The following is a 19,998-nucleotide window of genomic DNA, read 5'->3' on the forward strand; positions in this document are numbered from 1 at the left end:
TATTGTCATGGTTCTTTTTTCCTTATTACAAGTTGTGTTTCTCTTTTCATGTGTCACACTAACGATCAATCAGATTATTTAGTGCAATAAAACATCCTTGAGTTTGAAATCTCTGAGTTTTTCAGTTTAAAAGTAAACCAGGTTTAAGCGGCAAGAGTTTCTGTGGGGACAAAAGTAGGACTGTTATTTATGTCCCACTGCTAATAGCCATACCTTACTTTTCACTTTAACATTTGTTTTCAGTGTTTTGACTGTTTTATAAGTTTAATGCATGTTGACAATGATAATAAAAAATATTTAAAAATTATAGAAAATGTTAACATTTTGCATTGGTGGATTGCTTTTGAAACATTTGATAGAAGTGAAATTTAAAATTAAAATACGGTTTAATTTTTAATTTTATTTTTTTACAAGAACAAAGGACAAAATATGTTTGCTGTTAACATTAACACGGTCATAGTCAGATAGAGTTAAAATAAACGAGATTAAGCCAGTAAATCAAGCAAATATTGTGTTATTTTTGACTCACTCATGTTTTACCTTCGTCCCTGCCTATTGGGTCAAAAGTAACAATGCACAATCTTTGTTGATACAAAATAACACCTGATATTGATAGACCACTGTTGTGAGTTAGTTACCACAGCAAAAATATATTTGTGATAAAACATTATCTTTTAAAATTAGGTTTTTATGAAAAATGTTACTTTGGTCCCCGCTCTCCCCTGTGTGTCATATGAAATTTGACTGTAATAGAATTGAAGGCAGTTGGGTCACTCATTTTAACATTTGGGAGACATTTTAATTTTGGCAGTTGCACTGTTTTAAAGGAATTATGAAAGGAGTAGATTTAAATGTATTCAAGAAAGAACAAAGAAAATTAAGTAATTGATTTAAACTATTTTTAACTAATATTTGTGTTTAAAAATACAAATAAGAGTTATGGTGAAAACACAAAACCTTTGGCATTCAGCTAATGAATATATTCATTATAATGACATTAAATGTCATTCAGTATCTTCGATTGAAAGTAGCAGAGTTTGACAAAAACGTCCAATACACGCACAGGACATATCTGTGTCGTTGTAAATTTTTCTGTGATGAAAACATTTATTTAATATTAAACAAATAACATATTCACAGATTGAATCTTACCTCATACTGTCGACCGTTAAAACTGAAACGCCGTCTTCCCGCCGTTAAAAATTAATCAAGTTTTGTTTCTGCCAGATTTAAAGCCCCGCCTTCTTTGATCTGATTGGCCAGTTATGCAGAATCGCTGTCGCTCAAGCAGATCTTTTAAAACTCTTCTTTTTGGCATCCTTGACAACAAACGGAGCAGTGTCATCAACAGTGTAAAAAAGCAGGTCATTCATAAAAATTGATGACCTCATAATGACGTTTATTGGCCTACTGAAACGTCCAAAATGCATTTTATACATCACCTGTCCGTATTTTAAATGTCTCCTTCTCAACTGTTTGCACTGCTTCCTCGTTTCTGCTACACAAACACAGGTTAGTGTTCAGAGGGTGTGTGTATGTGGCCCTTTGAGGATTTGTAGTCTTGACAAACATACGTAAGAAGGGGAAGTGTTTCTCTTACAGGATCTACTGTCCCAAACGAGTTCTAGAAGACAACATGAACATCTCATCGTCTGATCTTTATGTTCACTGTGTACTCTGACGTTCCGAGTGCATTTGAAGGCAAGCATGGTTTAAGAATGGAATTAATTCTTAACGTTACACCTTAACTTACAGGTAAGAGTTTATTATTGTACATGTTCCATCCACTTATATTTTAGCTAATCAGGCACTAATGTTTTTGTATATTTATTGACAAGCACAATGTTTTTTTATATTTCAATCTTTGCTATGAATTTAAAATTTATTTTATTTTCACTTTTTAAGAAGTGTTTACAATAAATGGTTACTGTTGTATTTGGGATCTTTAATAATCTCTCACACTTAAGGCCTACTATGCACCTGTATTTTATTTATGGAATTCTTTAAGAATTATTAAAATGTGTTTTACAGCACAATCTAAATTTAAAGCATTTCATTAATATAAAAATGCAAGTCCTATTATTTTAAGTGACTGCATTTTGCCTATTTATTATTTTCAAATAACCAGAAATATTTCATAATATTTCAAGCATATATAAGTAAAACCATTATATTTGTAGATTTTATAGAATTTATGTATATAAATAAACATTTACATGTTTCAAGTACTGGATAATAATCTGTTACTTTTATACTTTTATTGTTTCACTACAGGTTACACAAATGTTTTTTTTTTTTATTATTCATATTTAGTGTCTAAGTGTGTCTCTACAAAAACTAAATCAGTCTCACCTTAACAAAGAGACTTTAAATATATATTCACAGCAGGTAACTGAACTATGTGCTTACAGTCAGGAGTTTGGTAACAGTTTTATGACCTTTCAATCATCTGTGTTTGTTTGTTTTTCTTCTCCCAGTGTAGATCAGGAAGTGGGATGGCTCGTGTGTCTCTGATTGAACCAGCGGTTGGCCTGTATGCATTTGCCATGTTTATGTTCTACCCTCTGCTGCAGCAATATGTATACCGTCGGCTGTGGTTTGAATTGAGTGGCTTCATCTATACTTCTGAGAGTCTCTCTCACTGCTCCAGCAACCACAGCTACATCACCTTACACCAGGTGAGAGCTCACAACCGCCTCTTCACTTATGGGCGTTCATAAAGTATCATTCAAAGTTCACACTGAGTTTAAATTCACATACAAAGAGATTAAGCCAACCATCGAGAACTTCGAGGACAACACATACACTTAATACACAAATACACTTCATTTAACATGTATACATAGACATCACCCATATGCTATAAAACTGAATGTTAACCATGTTTATATGTAATAACTTATATTTGATTGTAAATATAACTTTGTAACTGTCTACCTTTTGTAAAGCTGCTTTGAAACGATAATAATTGTAAAAATTGCTATAGAAATAAACTTGAACTGAATTGAAATTTAATCCCTAATAAGGCTTTTTACACATCACTTGTGAATATTATATTTTGCTTTATCTAAAGTGTTGTTTTGTGTAGCACAAAAAGGTACTGTCAATAAAGACACAGGTAGAGGCAAAGCAGAATAGTAAATTATATAAATAAACTTAAAAATGATCAACTTATCATTATACAGTATATAGTGCTCAGCATAATTGAGTACACTTCTTTTAAAAATAAATAATTTTATCCATTTCTAAATCAATATAGCCAATAATTTTTGGTGCATTTGAACAATTTATTAGACAGTTATGTCCATTAAATTAAGAGTGTGGTCAACTGAAATAAAGCTGAAATTAAAATTAAATTAATTAAACCTAAACAGTTATATTTCCAAAAAAAAAATAAGTGATCCATAACTATTACACAAGCAAATGACAAAATTACTTAAAACTATATATAAAAATACAGAGTATATAGAAAATACACCAAAAAAGTCTAAAATATCATCTTCAAATGTTATAAAAATAAATAAATAATAATAAAGAAAAGACTATTAAAAAAAGGAAAAATGAACAATTACTTAAAAAAAATATATATTTATTAATATATTAAAAAAATATATATATTTATTGCCCAAATGACTTATGAAGGAGTAGAAACTAAATTAGAATAAAGTTTTAATTAATTTAGTTTTTATTGTTACATTCACGGACCAGACTGTTTGCTTTGTAGTCTGTAAAGTTTACCTTGATGTTCATATCTCATTAAAGTAGTTTCTAAAGAACCGGTTATACTGTATTAGTAAAGCTGATCTCATGTCTCATGTTTCTGTTTGTAGTCCTTGTACTGTACGTAAGAAAAGTGCTAATTATGCATCTACTTGTCATTTGATGCATTTTAATTGTCCTGTTTTCAACAAAGCTTTACAACCATAACAAAATAGAATTTAAAAATATATAAAGTTCCCTACACTAATATTGGCACCCATGGGAAATATGAGAAGGCTTTACAAATATCTTTAATGTTTAACCTTTTGCTCAAACTGTTAATAATAAAACTGTGCTCTTCTTGTGAATAAACAGTTTTATCAAAAAACAAACATCTTTGTTAAATATATTACTGGCACTATTACTGGCGCGCCTATGAATTCATCAGCAAAGAATTTTGAAGTATATTCATTCATTCATTCAACATCTTTTCAGCTTAGTCCCTTTATTAATCTGGGGTCGCCACAGCAGAATGAACCGTCAACTTATCCAGCATATGTTTTACGCAGCGGATGCCCTTCCTGCTGCACTCATTCACTCACATACACTATATACAATTTTAGCTTACCCAATTCACCTGTACCACATGTCTTTGGACTTGTGGGGGAAACCGGAGCACCCGGAGGAAGCCCACACGAACACAGGAAGAACATGCGAACTCCACACAGCGACCTTCTTGCTGTGAGGCAACAGCGCTACCCACCGCGTCACCGCGTCACCCTGAAGTATATTCATGATAATATATTTTTATAATTCACTTGGGATACAGGAAATGGTTCAATCATAACCTTCTTTTTCACAGACATGTAAATGTGAGGAAACACAAAGGCCAAACTCTCTTTATAGCAATGGGAAAGACTGAAGAACATGCTGTAATTTGCAGCAAAAGGAGGTTGAGCTTCACAAAATGAGATGTAATATATAGCAAATAGCAAAAACACAGAAAATTTCCTTTTTCATCACTAGGATGATAATAAAGAAATTCCAGTCAGCTGGAGGCTGTTATGATTCAGCCTGAAAAATCCCTGCCAACTGTTCAAATAAAGGGTCCAAAATGTTTCCAAGTATCACAGCTGGAGAATTGCAAAATTTAGTTGGGTGTTGGGATCAGAAAGTTTCCAAAATAACAATTCACCATCACCTAGATCAGTGTTTCCCAACCCTGTTCCTGAAGGCACACCAACAGTACACATTTTCAACCTCTTCCTAATCAAACACACCTGATTCAACTCATCAGAACATTAGTAGAGACTTTAAAACCTGAAATGAATGGGCCAGATAAGGGAGACATCCAAAATATGTACTGTTGGTGTGCCTTCAGAAACAAGGTTGGGAAACACTGACCTAGAACACCACAAATTGTTTGGTAGGGCTTCAAAAATTCTACTCCCATCCAAAAACAAATTTAATCATCTTTTTATTTCTTTTTTTAAATCTGTTGTTGTTGTTGTTGTTGTTGTTAAAGGTTACATTGAAATATTCTCTTTTATAGATTTTTTTAATATGTATTTAGGTTTCTGCCAGCTTAGAAATGTTGCAAAGAAAACATGCATATGTCTAGATGTTTTTTTAAATATATTTTACATTGATAATGGCAGGCTGCAATGTCAATGATAAATTATAATCATGCATTCAGTTATCAGCCATTCATGATCTAGGCTCAGAGGAAAGCAGGGTGAGCAAAAACTCTTTATATGAGTTGGTTTTGACAGAGTAAAAAGGGTGTTTATTTGCACCACCATTGAGAAGCTTAACCAAAATTAACATGTGTCAAATGAGCATCCGATGTCACCTTTAACATTTTGAGCAAAAGATCAAAAGGTGAAACCGTAAAGAAATGTTTCCCTTTCTTTGCTCATATTTCCCAAGGGTGCCATTATTAGGTTAGTGAACATGTTTTGTTTTATGTGACGTTCACATTTAAACTGGAACTGTTTTGTCTTTTCTCCCTCAGGCAGTCCAGAAGGAGACGTCTCTATTCCTCCTCCAGAGTGAACTTTGCTTCCTCGTTCCCAGTCTCATATCCGCATTACTCCTGGTTTCATACAGTGATTACTGTGGCCGTAAAGTTGCCATTGTTCCTCCTCTGGTGGGCGACGCTCTGCACGTCCTGAGCTACGTCTTGGTCAGTAGATTCTCCTTTAGCCTCAAATACCTGCTCGCCTCCTCCTTCATGTCAGGCCTGATGGGCGGACCTCCCACTTTGATCGGCGGATGTTTTGCATATGTCGCTGACCTCTGTGGGGAAGATCCAGAAGGTCAGAAGACAGTCCGAATGGCTCGGCTGGACATGATTTTAGGTGTTTTGACTGGCTTAGCTTCTCTCTGCACTGGATTTTTCATTGAAGCGGCTGGGTTCACCTGGCCTTTCCTCACCGCCTTCTTTCTGCATTTGATAAACCTGCTGTATGTGTTGGTGGTCCTGAAGGAGTCCTTGGTTCTTCCGAATTCTGCTGTTTCTACATCAAGCCCTTCAGCTTCTGAAACCCCTCGACTGCGGCAGACTCAGGCTCTTACCACTCGACTGCAGGGTGTCTATTTGCTGTTTGCAGCCTCCAAACGGAGAAGGAACGTAGTGCTGTTTCTTATGCTGGCTGCGTTTGCCTTTTTCAAGGTAATTATGACAATTCTCATTTTATTAGCAAGTTTCAGTAGCCAGAGGGACATTAGTGGGATGACCAGATTTACCAGGGTGAAGTAAGACATGGACTGATAAAAAAAAATCTTTATAAAAAAAGTTGTAAATTCAAATGTGGAAGAAAAGCATGCTTCAGCATCAGTCATTGTTGCTGGTGTTTTCTTTTATTTTGCACTTTCCTTTCAAGTTAATCATTTTATTTTCAAATAATCCTAATTAATTATCTTAAGGATAATTTCATCATCTTAATCTTAGTAATAACCAAATAATCTTAATTTTATCTTATTTAAATTAATCTATTTTTTGCCATTTTTCATTTCGATGCATTCAGTATCGAGAAAATAATGGATGCAGACAAACATGGACATTAAATATTTACTATACAATTATGTTTATACTTTAGGTTGCTGTTGAACTATAAATATTAAAGCAGTGGCTGACTGGCATAACCTATTCAATAAAACGAGGCATCACTCACAAGTCCAACATATTATGAATATGTAATATTATACATTTATTTAGCAAGGTGTTCTGCTCTGAATTTAATGCTTTCCTGAGGTAATAGCTTGTTCTTTATTGGGCACAATACAAAATAAAAATTACAAATAAACACACACTACCGGTCAAAAGTTTGGGGTCAGTAGGATTTTTAAATGTTTTAAAATAAGCTTATTCTGCTAACCAAGGCTGCATATATTTCATCAAAACTACAGAACAAATTGTACAATTGTGAAATGTTATTGCACTATAAAATAACTGTTCAAATGTAGTTTATAATTTCATTTAATAATGTATTTCTGTGATTTTAAAGATGAATTTTCAGCTTTATTACTCTTCAGACAGATTATCCTTCAGAAACCACTCTAATATTAATTATTATCATTATGATTATTATTATTATTATTAATGTAAATAGTAATAAAGGCAATATGGACTGGAGTAATAATTTAATTTGAAACTACATGCAAAAAGTAATAAATAAATATTTAATGAATAAATATTTAACAATTTAACGTATTTTTTTTTTTTACATTTGACAAATGCTGCCTTAAAGAACAGAATAATTTACTTTAAATTATTAAATAAAAAATAAATAATAAAAAAACTGACCCCAATCTTTGACCGGTAGTGTACATACTTTGTATGTATGAATGTATAAAGACACAACATAATACTGAAATCATATAATTTCTCAGTCAGCATTTCAGCTGTGACAAGGCATCAGTAAAAAGCTTGTAATTTATGTCAGGGAGGCATTTAGGACATTTTATAGAATCCGACAGATGGAAATAAAAAAAGTCATTGTGATATAAACCTCCAATTTTAATTGGAAAAAAGCAAGAACTGTGAGCAGAATTGTTAATTTTCTCTTGCATTTGCCAAGTTTACATCTAACAGTTTACATTTCGCACTTCAGTTTTTTGTTGTTTTTGTTTTTTACAGAATTCCAACTAGGGCTGGAAGATTTGGCCTAAAATCAAAATCTTGATTAATTGAACCTTTTAACTCGATTACAATTAATGAACGTTTATTTTCACTCATTCATTCATTTTCTTTTCGGCTTAGTCCCTTTATTAATCTGGGGTCGCCACACTGGAATGAACCACTAACTTAGCCAGCATTTGTTTTATGCAGCGGATGCCCTTCCAGCCGCAACCCATCACTGGGAAACACATACACACTTATTCACACACTCATACACTACGGACAATTTAGCCTACCCAATTCACCTGTACCGCATGTCTTTGGACTGTGGGGGAAATTGGAGCACCCGGAGGAAACCCACGCGAATGCAGGGAGATCATGCAAACTCCACACAGAAACGCCAACTGATCTAGCCGAGGCTCGAACCAGCGACCTTCTTGCTGTGAGGCGACAGCACTACCTACTGCGCCACTGCATCGCCGAACGATTATTTTATTTATTTATTTTATATTTTTGCCCTCACATATTACAAGTGAGAGATTGAAGTAAGCACACACTATCTATTATTTATGATTATTTATTAGACATCAACAACAAAAAGACTAAATTAAAACACACATTGCCTAAAACGCAACTCTCCGTGCCACCCACCCTCATCACTTGACACATGTCGTTGTGACGTGTAGTTACATATTTTTGACAGGTGCGCAGGCATGTGAATGCTGTGCCGGACCAAAAGTGTGCGCTTGGCAGAAGTATAATATCAGAAAAATATAATGATTATAAAACATAATATAATAAGTAGTAATCAGCCTAAACAGAGCAGGGTCACGTGACTCCACACATGGTAAGGAAAGTATTTGAAATAATTGACCTGGAAAAAATAATCGATTATAGGTTCTAAATGTCAATTTCAATAACTCTTGGATTAATTTCCCAGCCCTAATTCCAACTTTATTAATCGCAATTTAATGTTAATATCTTCGGTTACACTTTATTTTAAGGTGTCCCTGTTACAGTGTAACTATTTATGTAACTACTGAGTAATATTTATTAATTACATGTACATATATGATTAGGGTTAGAATGTGGGTTGGGTTTGGGGTTAGATATATGTAATTGTGCATAATTATTTGTAATTACTATGGTAAGTACATGGAACGTGTGTGATGAACGCCTTAAAATAAAGTGTTACCGTATTTTACAATTCTTAGATATTCTGAGCTTTCTAAGAAAAAAAGTCTGAAAGTCACAATTACTCTTTTTTATTATTATTACTTAGACAATATATTTAATAATTTAAGTATTTTTCCTCTCCCAGTTAGCCCTGCAGGGTGGCTGGTCAATCTTCATCTTGTATGAGCTGAACACTCCTCTCTGCTGGAGTGAGGTGTTTGTGGGTTACGGCTCGGCTCTTTCCACTGCCATCTATCTGGTGAGTTTTGCTGGAGTGGCGCTGCTGTCCCGATGTCTGCCTGACGCCTACATCATCCTGCTGGGCCTGATGTCTGTGGCAGCCGGCCTCATCATGGCTGCCTTCGCAAAGACCACCCTGCTTATGTTCCTGGGTAAGACCAAGTTTGGCGGTCCTAATGGATGTATGGATGGATGGACTATTTTCAGGTGAAACAATAGTAAATGTTTTATTCATTGCAGTGCGGTTGCCATTGCTGCTGTCCATCATGCCCACTCCTGTCTTACGGTCCATGATGTCCAAAATAGTGTCTGGATCCGAGCAAGGTAAGAATCCCAATGGAATATAATAGAGTTGGTTTTTAAGGCAACACACTGCAGGTGATTATGGTTTAATAAAAATATTATTAATATCACCATATGACCACAAATGATTGATTGCATGAAAAATTGCAGATATTTTTTGTATTATAAGTTTTGTAATAAAAAAGTTGTATTACAATATTGTATTAATTGGTGTTACAATATTTCAGAATATTTGCTAAATATTTGCATATTCTAAAATATTCAAATGAGGTGGTGTTTAATTATATTGGCCCTATTTTTCACACAGTTCTAACACAAAAATCTGAATATTGAATGAGGTCAGGTGCAAAGATATTTTCATTTTCTTTGACATAATATAATTAGTTTTTTTCACAGAGGGGTGTATGGGTAGCTCTTTTTATCAAAATGTAAAAACCCTAAATAAAATATGTTTTCACATTTGTTTTGTAGAATATAATTTAGTATATAATCAGGCAAACTATGTACGAACATTCATACAACAGTTCTGTCTGGTTCTCGAATCTGATTGGCTTGATAGCTGTGCAATATTCCTGTAATACAAGCACTCGTACAGCCTCCTCAACCTTGTGTATTACTCCGCCCACATAGAGTGACAGCAGATAAGTAAACTCACATCTGGCAAATATTGCAGCTGTTGGACAACTGAATGTACTTTTGAGACTTTTTAGGCGAGAATGTAGTTGTTTAGATTGCATCTATGCAGTTTATTTATAAGGAGATGCCTATTTAAAATATTTATAATTTCGTAGATACAGCGACATCCACAAGACTGCGACAGAGATCGCATAATAAGCCCTTAGAGGATAAAAACTCAGCATAATTTCTAACTACAGCTGATCAAATCATTATTAAACTGATAATTGACATTCAAAGTCAATCTCTCTCTTTTGTATGTTGTAGTGCTGTATTTATACCATTGTAATTGTAGTGTATTGAGCGTGAGATGGGACTCACGTATCAGGAATGGATGTATTTTGTGTTGGCCACTCTTTGTATAACTCTGAGCTACTTTTTGGTTGGCCATCTGTTTGTTTCTAATGAGTCTTTTGTTTTCGTTGCTGCAGACTAGTTCAGTAAAAGAAAGAAAGAAGAAATGCCTGCATGTGTTTAACGTTTTTTTCTTATCGCAAACACAACAGTAATCTGGTAGTGTTTGCGTTGCATTGGCTTTTTCAGGGTTAATTATTGTGGTATCCTGATTGCAACAGAGAAATACTGGGAAATGTCTCTAGACCAGGGATGGGCAAACTCGATCCTGGAGGGCCGGTGTCCCTGCATAGTTTTGCACCAACCCTAATCAAACACACCTGCTTGTAGCTTTCTAGTGATCTTGAAGAGACTAATTAGGGTGTTCAGGTGTGTTTGATTAGTGTTGGAGCAAAACTCTGCAGGGACACCGGCCCTCGAGGATTGAGTTTGCCCATGCCTGCTCTAGACTGATGTCATTTCATGCCGATCAATCTTATAATCTTAAAATGTGAGCAAAATCACCTGTTTTGTCATCACTTTAGATATTACGCTAGAGAATCATTTAAATACTAGGTCTAAAATGACCTTTGTGAAGTAGCAACGGTTTCTGCTGTTCTGACGGTCAACTTCAGATGTGAATCAATGAAGGAAGAAAGTAGTTCCTCATACCAAAAGTGTTTTTGAGACTCTCTGTGTTTGATTTGTGATTATGCTGCCGAACTGTTGTATAAACGCTCATAGCAGTGCAATATGGCTGTATATGCCAACGCACGCCTCCCACCAGTGCCGATTTAAAGCCATATCGCACTGCTACTTCTGTGATATTGCTCATAACTCTAAAGACAGATATTAAGAACAATGGTGCAAGAGGAAAAAATAATTTTTAGAGAGTGACCTTTAAAAATGTGCATTGTATATAAAATCTACAGAAACAAACTGATAAAATATGAGAAAATAAACATTTGTTTTCTTTACATTAGACAAAAATAAAATCGTCATTAAAAAGCCAGAACTTGACAGGGACATGAAAATAGCTGTTTTTGTCAGCAGTGTTATTTGAATATATTTATTCATTTAGTATTTTATTTATTTTTCATTATTTTGCACGTCTTTTCCTAGTGCTTCCCAACCCTGTTCCTGAAGGCACACCAACAGTACACATTTTCAACCTCTTCCTAATTAAACACACCTAAATTAACTCATTGGAACATAAGAAGAGACTCCGAAACCTGAAATGAATGGGTCAGAAAAGGGAGACATCCAAAATATGTACCGTTGTTGTGCCTCCAAGAACAGGGTTGGGAAACACTGCCCTAACACACAAAGTGAGCCATTTCAAAAAAAGTGCAGCATTCCCAATTCCCAAAGTGTGAACTGAATTATTGATGGCTGTGTATGGTTGTTTCTTGTGGCTGTGTGTTTGTGTACAGGTGCCATGTTTGCGTGCGTAGCCTTTATGGAGATGTTGAGTGTTGGAATTTCATTTACGGTATTCAATAGTATCTACGCAGCTACACTCTCCTGGTTTTCTGGGTTTAGTTTCTTGCTGGCTGCAGGACTCACTGTTATTCCATCTGCCCTCATATGGTGAGTATCCCACATCTGTATTTTTCCTAAACTGGAACCATCATCATTGTGAAAACATGTTTTATATTGTATATTACTGTTATATTATTATTATTATTGTATTAGACAGCTTTCAGGAATAATTAATTCTAATATTCCAAGGTATATTATCCCTAGATAAAAATTGCTTAAACTTATAACACAGGTTTAGCCGGGTGCACTGCAAAAAATAATTTTCCTACATAGAGGTTTTGCCTTGTTTTTAGTACAAATATCCAAAAAAAGTTATTTTTAAGTTTTAATGTGAGTATTAAGTAAGCTTTTTTTAAATAAAACATGCAAAGCAATCTGCCTGTGGGGTAAGCAGATTTACTTTTTTTAGGTTTTGTCAATAAACACTTAATTTTGACAGCTATTTTTTGCAGTGTACTACACATCATCTTTACCATTAGTCAATATACAGTATATTTATATAAATAAATGCTTATCTGTCTGTTTGTTGTTTTGACTGTTTGGCACCATCTATTGACCGAATAATAAAAAGTAGGTTAGTGTAGGCTGCACCCAGCATGTTTTATTTGAGAGCTAGTAAAGTGTTACTCAATTTCTGTGCAATAAGCAGAATAATGGACATCCAGTCAGTCTTTATTCTTCTAGAACACACTAGTGCTATAGTACTTTAATCTACGAGAACAATCAACTGGATGTACATTATCCCTTACATAGCAGCCAGATCCTTTGGTTTTTAGCAATTTAGTTCCATATGCTGCTTTTTGTCTGAAGAGAAATGTAGAAATCTGAATTTTTAAATATTTTTACATAGAACTTGTCATGTAATGCCATGTCATACATAACATACAGAAAGTGATGTTTAGTACCTCGCTGTCGTTCACTTTCACACTCCCCTTTGATGTGTGACTTATTTCTTTGAAGACGTACAGTCTGTGCCAAAAGCAATTAATGATGTGAATGTCAACATTTTTATTGATTGGATCTAATGAATGAAAACAAATCTTTCCTGAGTTTTACTGAAAGAGTACCACAGTAAAACGTGACAAAGGAATTTATTTTTATTCCAATTTCAAACATTTCTGATTCTGTCCATCTATTAAAATGTCTATTTACCCAAAATGCTGACTCTTTAAAATGTTCATAAAGAGAGAAATTAAAATCCATATGAACTGAACATTTCGGTCTTCTGAAGAGACACAGTTGCTGTTTAAGATTAAGCTGTTTAATAATAAAAGCAATTTAAAATGTTTATTACTGCAATTCTCGTCTTTTAGTGTTATACTTTGTCTCCGTCTGGATGTGTATGAGGAATCCATCAAACTGACAGAGAGCATGGAAAACCACACAGAAATCTTGGAGATGCCACAATAATATGGACACCAGGAGAACATTTCCTCTAACTTTCTTGCATGTCAACAGTGCCCTCTAGTGGAAAGTTAGAAAACAGTTCATTGGTGATTCACAAAATGCAATTCAAAGGAACTACTGGCACTTTGAGAATAAAATATATCTTTTAACCCTTGTCTTGAATTTAACAAATCTCCAAGGACCACAAATTCAAGTCTGTTTTTTTGTTACTGAAGAAAAAATGTCTATCTCCATGCCCCAAGGGTGCGCAAATTAACAGTAATTAATTTTGTTTGTTTGTTTTTTGAGTGAACTATCTTAAAATTAGGAACTCTGATCCGAGTGTTGACAATTTTGGTTTCTTTTTGGGTCCTACTGTACATGAATGCTACTTTAAAGTCATCTGAAGAACAGATTAAAAACCCTGTCATTCTTTTTGTGAAAAAAGACCAAAAATATTTTGTACAAAAATGTTTTTACTTTTATTTATCATTTATTTTATGTAATTGTATGCATGCTTACAAGAGGATATGAAATTTTGCATTTGGATTTTTACGTTACACACTAGTGTATTTCTGAAATATAATATTGGTAATGTATTTTTTAAATAAAGCCATTTGTAAACCTTAAGAGGACGCTCTTTCCTTTCATACATAAGTAAAAAGTTTCCTTTAACATAAAAAAATATGTAAAACATGGCACATTTGTAAGTACATATTAAAAGTTGTAAGTAAATGGGTAGTATATGTATGAAATATTTAGCATTTATTTCCTTATGAAGTGGTTCATGATGTCAATAGGCAGAGGGAAGACAATGGTGGAGTTCTTTTCGGCTGCGATGGTGTTGAGGGTTTGGAGGTATCTGAGCTGAAGTGCAGATGGAGACTCTGCGATCACCAGAGACGCCTCTTTTAGAGCCCTGGACGCGTTCATCTCTCCTTCTGCTGCAATGACCTGCATTATCACAAACCATTAGTGTGTGGCATCACATAAAGATAGAGTCAATGCGCATAGATGTTGTATGGGCAAGTAAAACATAAATGAAAGATGTCATTTTTATGTTAAAATAAGTTATAAAACATGTAATAATACTGACCTTTGCTCTGGCCTCACGGGCTGCCTCCGCCTCAGCTGCCATTGCTCTCTGCAGCTGCTGTGGCAGTTTAACATCTTTAATCTCCACCCGCTCCACCTTGATACCCCATGAATCTGTGGCCTCATCTAGAGTTGTCTACAGCAGGGAGGATAAATATTAAGAAAACTTCAGGTACTTGAATACAGACCTGCAGTTAGATCATTCATGCACAACTCAGCATGCCATTATTTCATTTTCCACACTCACCTGCATACTATGGGAGATGCCCTCTCTGTCAGAAAGGACCTCAGCAAGATTCTTGGTGCCCAGGACGTTCCTCAGGGTGGTCTGGGCCAGTAGACGGGTGGAGTAATCCGCATTGGAGACATTTGCCACTGAGGCAACAGGGTCATTTACTCTGAAGTATACAACACCATCCACTGAGACTGTCACTGAATCTTTGGTCAAGATCTAATGGTAAACAAATAATGTTAACTTCTAAACATATTGATCATTAAGGTATACAGCAGTTGACTGACAATCTGTGCATCTGAGGAATGTTTTTTGGTTGCTCTCTATTATGTCATAGAATCATTAACTTAAAGGTTCATTGAGTTACTGAGGAAAGAACAAAAAGGGATTAATTGCACTCAAAAATCATATAGGAATCCCTATTTTTTGCATACTCTTTTATGAGGTAAAGTTGGACCTAATTTGTACATACTATTTTAGGCTATTTTTATTAGCTTGTAAATAAGGAAAGTGTGCCATTTCAGATCTAGCCAAGTCTTAATTAAATTAAATGCCTATATATGCTATTTTTATTATTTTATTTTAATATTGAACTTTGAGAAATGACTTGGGCTCCTCAATTTGGACTTTTGATTTGTATTAGCATTTTCACTATTGTTTAGGCATACTTGATATTTTAAATGTTCTTTGAAGCATAATAATAATTTGTAAATCCTCACTTCCGTTTCATTATGTGGAAACTAAACAGAAACAAAATTTAATAGCACAGGCTACACCCTTATCCTTCATCTAATATAAATATGAAAAATAGAGTAGCCTAGTATATAACATTCCAAATTCAGCCTCAAACTTGTTTATAACTTTTAATTTACTGACGAAATCAAGCATAATTCCGATAAGTGATTCATTGGATCGTTCACGAATACGATTCGTTCGCTAACACTGATTCACTATGGCTGGAAACGTTTTTAGAGCATTTTCCGTTTTGACCTCGTGCTACTCGTTGCTAAAGCAAAACAGATTAAGTAACCATCGACTTAGTTTGTTATAAGTGAGTTTATGAATAATAACTTATTGATTATTGCTTATTTAAATTTTACCTCTTGGGGAGGGATGTCAAAAGACACAGTTCTTAGATCCACTTTGATGAAGGAGTCCGTGCAGGGGATAACGAAGAAGATTCCTAAACACAGCAGGTAACATGTTTAGTTTTAATTGTTAATATTTGATCTGTGCTATACACATTCATAATTTTCCTAAACTGACTCCCACAGGAGTTTAAAATTGTAACGTTAGGCCACATTCTCAAGATCCGAGGGCTACAAAAATGTCCTCAGCGGGTGTAAACAAATGGCACCCAGTACATGCCAAAGGATCTTATTGGAAATATTGATTTTGACAAAAGCTGGGCCTCGTTTCAGAAAGGAGGTTAAGTGAAAACTCTTGAGTTTTTAATCTCTCTGTAAATCAACTCAGAGTTCAAGTTTAAACTCCCGAGTTGTTTGAACCTCCTTAAACAGGCCCCTGGTGTTAATCCTGTATTTGTTTGTTCAGCTTTGCCTTATTGAAGGTAAGACCTATGAGAATCTGGCAGTGTATTTTTTTGTTTTGTTTTTTGTTCAAGTGTTCTTGTTTACCTGGTCCTTTGGCTTTACGGGCTGTTATACGGCCCAGCCTAAATATGACAGCACGTTCATACTCTTTCACAATCTATAAAAGAGCAATGAAAAACATCAAATGGGTTATAAAACATTTCAACACCAGCAAGTGTAAAATATTCAAGCATGAGATGTAACACTATAACAGCAATACAAAATGAAACAAGAAAGGTTTATAATTATAGTCAAATAGTGGTAAGAAATTTTACATTAAACATATCTTGTTTAGCAAGTAAGGGGCTGTTGATACTACATACAAAAGTCATATTAACTGAAAATTAAGTAAAGCTATCAAAAGTAAATAATAATATTTTTAAAATATATAAAAGTATATCACTGATAGTAAAATAAGCCTGGTGTCAATAAGTTTAATGTATAATATTTTTTATATGTTTTTTGTTGATTTTATTGTGGCTTATACCTTTATGCTTATGAAAATGCTGATTGGAAATACCAAGATGCTGAAAAATGCTGATATAACAACAAGGATCCACCCACAGCAGCCCAGACTTCCATCATTTTCACCTGTGACCATAGAAAAGAGTGTGAACAGAGAATGCCATTTAAAAATATGTCAAATTGGTTAGTTGTGTAACTGAATATTGTACTGTTATATTTAGTGTTTACATCGTGGCACTTGATTTGATACTTCACATGCAATCTTTTGTCTGAAAACTCTTAAATCTAACACTTTAATTGGATAATATTGTTCATTCTGTCTGTCTCAAACAACAACTTGTCTCACTTAGTTTTAGGGTGACCAAAAAAGCATTAAAGCATGAAAGCCTGTTCACATAGTAAACGTATAGTTCCAAAAAAGTCATGAGAGAATAGCTACGATTATTCCAATATTGTTTAAATACTTTCAGAACTTCTTTTCCCACTGATGAATAATAATAAAAAAAACATTGACAGGCAATTAGTTAATCTATCGAGCATTACAAAACTCAAGCATGCTTATTATAATTAGAGTGATATTGTTAGTTCCTGGAGTTGCTAATATACATATCATAGTTCTTGTTTTTGTAATACATGGGCCTTAAAATGATAGTTCACCCAAAAATTAGGTAGAATGCCTTGTTAGGAATCATACAAATTATTTTTTCCTGTATGTGTTTTTTGTCTCTCAAAGTGCTGGTAGTGTTGCATTTTGTGCAGTTTATTACAATTTCATCTTAAAATCTCTACCAAAATAATAAAGTCATCTGCGTTTTATACGGCGTAAGGTCAAGTATTCTAATAGCATATTTGCTTTGTTGTGCGAACTATCTCTTTAACAGTTGTCAAGCTTCAAATTATCATTTTATTTAGTTGATTTTGTTTGCAGAGATTCTAATTTTCTAAAAACGTATACATTTTACTCCCACTCATCAATCTGTAAAGCACATCTTATCTTTTCCCCTTTACCCAGAATAGAAGCACTTTGCAATAAAACATTCAAAACCACCCCGTCCCTCACTGGATCAATAGTTTTTCAGATAAATTTCATCAGGGAGACCCTGTTCGTCATAAATCAGCTCAGGGTTGTCCTTTATCAGTGGGTGGATAAATACTGGTCCCCAGACCCTCCCAGTTACAAACCATTTATGTTAGTGGTATGGATAAGGCAGTTTATTTTTCCACACACCAAGCACTTTGCAACTGGCGAAAGCAACAATACAATAATTGAAATACAGCTTTAAATTTATGATATTTGTAATTGTGATTTTATTATTATTATTTTTTACAAATAAATATAATTTAATTATAATAATTAAAATATATATATATATATATATATATATATATATATATATATTTTTTTTTTTTTTTTTTTTACCATGATTTACATTCCCTTTCAATAGTTTGTATAACAAAAAAATGTAATCTTGTCAATCATTTTAACAATCATCATTGACGACATATTAAAGAACTCGATTTAAACTTTTGAACTCATGCGGCCCAAACATAAGAATAAATTGTCAATTTAAAAATCATACTTTGCCTTTATCTTTCAATTCAATTCCATTCAATTCACCTTTATTTGTATAGCGCTTATACAATGTAGATTGTGTCAAAGCAGCTTCACATAAAAGGTCATAGTAAATAGGAACAGTGTAGTTCAAATCATTTGTCAACAAGAAATGTTTAATTTTAATCAAACTTCTTTAAAACATTTTTATATATTTACATTTAAATAAATATCGTCCATTTAAGCATATTGTTTCAATTTTTTACACACATGCACATATATAAGACCGAATGACAGTGGTACAAAGGCCCTCTTTTACGACCTGTCTGTTATAATCATTTAAGAGAAATATTAACACGTGTGTTTAGATCTTCCACACTTTACTTATCAAGTTCAAATGCAGTATTCAGTGATTCAATTCATGGTAATGACTCTCTCAGTGAATGTTTATTGCGCAATAAAGTGAATCGCATTCCAAGCATGTCGTCTTCTCAGAAAAGCATGAAAAAAATAACACCCTCTTACAAGTTCTCTATGATCTGCTGTGATGCTTGAAATCAATCCCAAAACCACAATGTTGATGTTGAACATGAGTAGTTAAAAATAGGGCACATTTTACCAACCCAACATCAATATACAGTATTATTACAAAACTCAGTATACGTAAAGAAAATATGTAATCAGATCTTTGCTGTACCGTTACACATCAAGCTGTCATGTTTTAAATAGCCCTTTCATTTCTCCTCTTTAGCTTCCCTATATTGCAACAGACTATTTGCATGCAACAGCTTTAACTTTATAGTTTGTTCATGCTGATTTTATCTCACTAGAAATATTAAAACTATCACCAATAGCTTGTTTATTCATACAATATAGCCTGTATTTCTTTCTTTGTCTTTCCTTGTGTAAGTTCATTTGTCAAACTACATGGTTAATCACTTGCTTCGCAAACCAAACACATTCAAATTACATAAATAATCTCAGTGATGATAGTTAAAGAGCATAACCTCAAGTTTTTATAGTAGTTCTAGTTAAAATAATTACTATATTATATTCCCAACATATTAAAGTCACTGTTGAGGAACAGAGAGAAAGAGTAAAGTCATCTTACTAATTAGATTCTGCTTGCTCTGGGGTCCTCGTTCCATATCAGATTCCATTTCCATGTAGTTGTGTTGCTACGCAGGCTTTGCAGAAGGCACTGCTGGCTTTATGGGTTGCCGAGAGATGTATTTGTACTGTCATAACACTTTCTGAAGGGTGTGTCTTTGTGTACAATGCAATTATAAAAATCATTTACAGAGCCTAATGGTCATATGACTCCATGCACTGCGTAAAAAAATCAATACCAAGCTGATGTCAATGTTAATGAAGCAGTTTGGATGAGTTGATTTCTCAGATGCATCCGCTGTTTTTATTTTTAAGCTTTATTTTTTAGCTATCAAGCCAATGTGCTTTTGTAAACATTTCCAACTGTCTTTAAAGCATTCCTTGTTGTTATTGCTGTTGTTGTTGTTTTTTGGGGTTTTTTTTTTGAATATTTGAGTTTTTGCGTTTACAATTTAACAATTTAATTACTCTCCTA

The 19,998-nt window shown here is 33.9% G+C and overlaps 2 protein-coding genes across 2 annotated transcripts; one reads left to right on the forward strand and one right to left on the reverse strand.

The window, feature by feature from the left end:
- The first annotated feature begins 1,603 nt into the window (after positions 1-1,603).
- On the forward strand, positions 1,604-14,054 carry LOC130236563 (solute carrier family 46 member 3). Its single transcript, XM_056467292.1, has 7 exons — positions 1,604-1,755; positions 2,478-2,678; positions 5,714-6,373; positions 9,144-9,390; positions 9,479-9,562; positions 11,983-12,139; positions 13,405-14,054. The coding sequence occupies exons 2-7, from the start codon at positions 2,496-2,498 to the stop codon at positions 13,499-13,501; spliced, it is 1,428 nt and encodes a 475-aa protein (XP_056323267.1). The 5' UTR covers positions 1,604-1,755; positions 2,478-2,495; the 3' UTR covers positions 13,502-14,054.
- Positions 13,936-19,631, reverse strand: stoml3b (stomatin (EPB72)-like 3b). Its single transcript, XM_056467293.1, has 7 exons — positions 19,525-19,631; positions 16,884-16,987; positions 16,442-16,514; positions 15,905-15,987; positions 14,820-15,023; positions 14,574-14,708; positions 13,936-14,431 (listed from the first exon to the last, which is right to left on the reverse strand). The coding sequence occupies exons 1-7, from the start codon at positions 19,577-19,579 to the stop codon at positions 14,243-14,245; spliced, it is 843 nt and encodes a 280-aa protein (XP_056323268.1). The 5' UTR covers positions 19,580-19,631; the 3' UTR covers positions 13,936-14,242.
- Positions 19,632-19,998: the final 367 nt, after the last annotated feature.

This window comes from Danio aesculapii, chromosome 10 (genome assembly GCF_903798145.1).
Source record: "Danio aesculapii chromosome 10, fDanAes4.1, whole genome shotgun sequence".
NCBI classification, from domain to species: domain Eukaryota; kingdom Metazoa; phylum Chordata; class Actinopteri; order Cypriniformes; family Danionidae; genus Danio; species Danio aesculapii.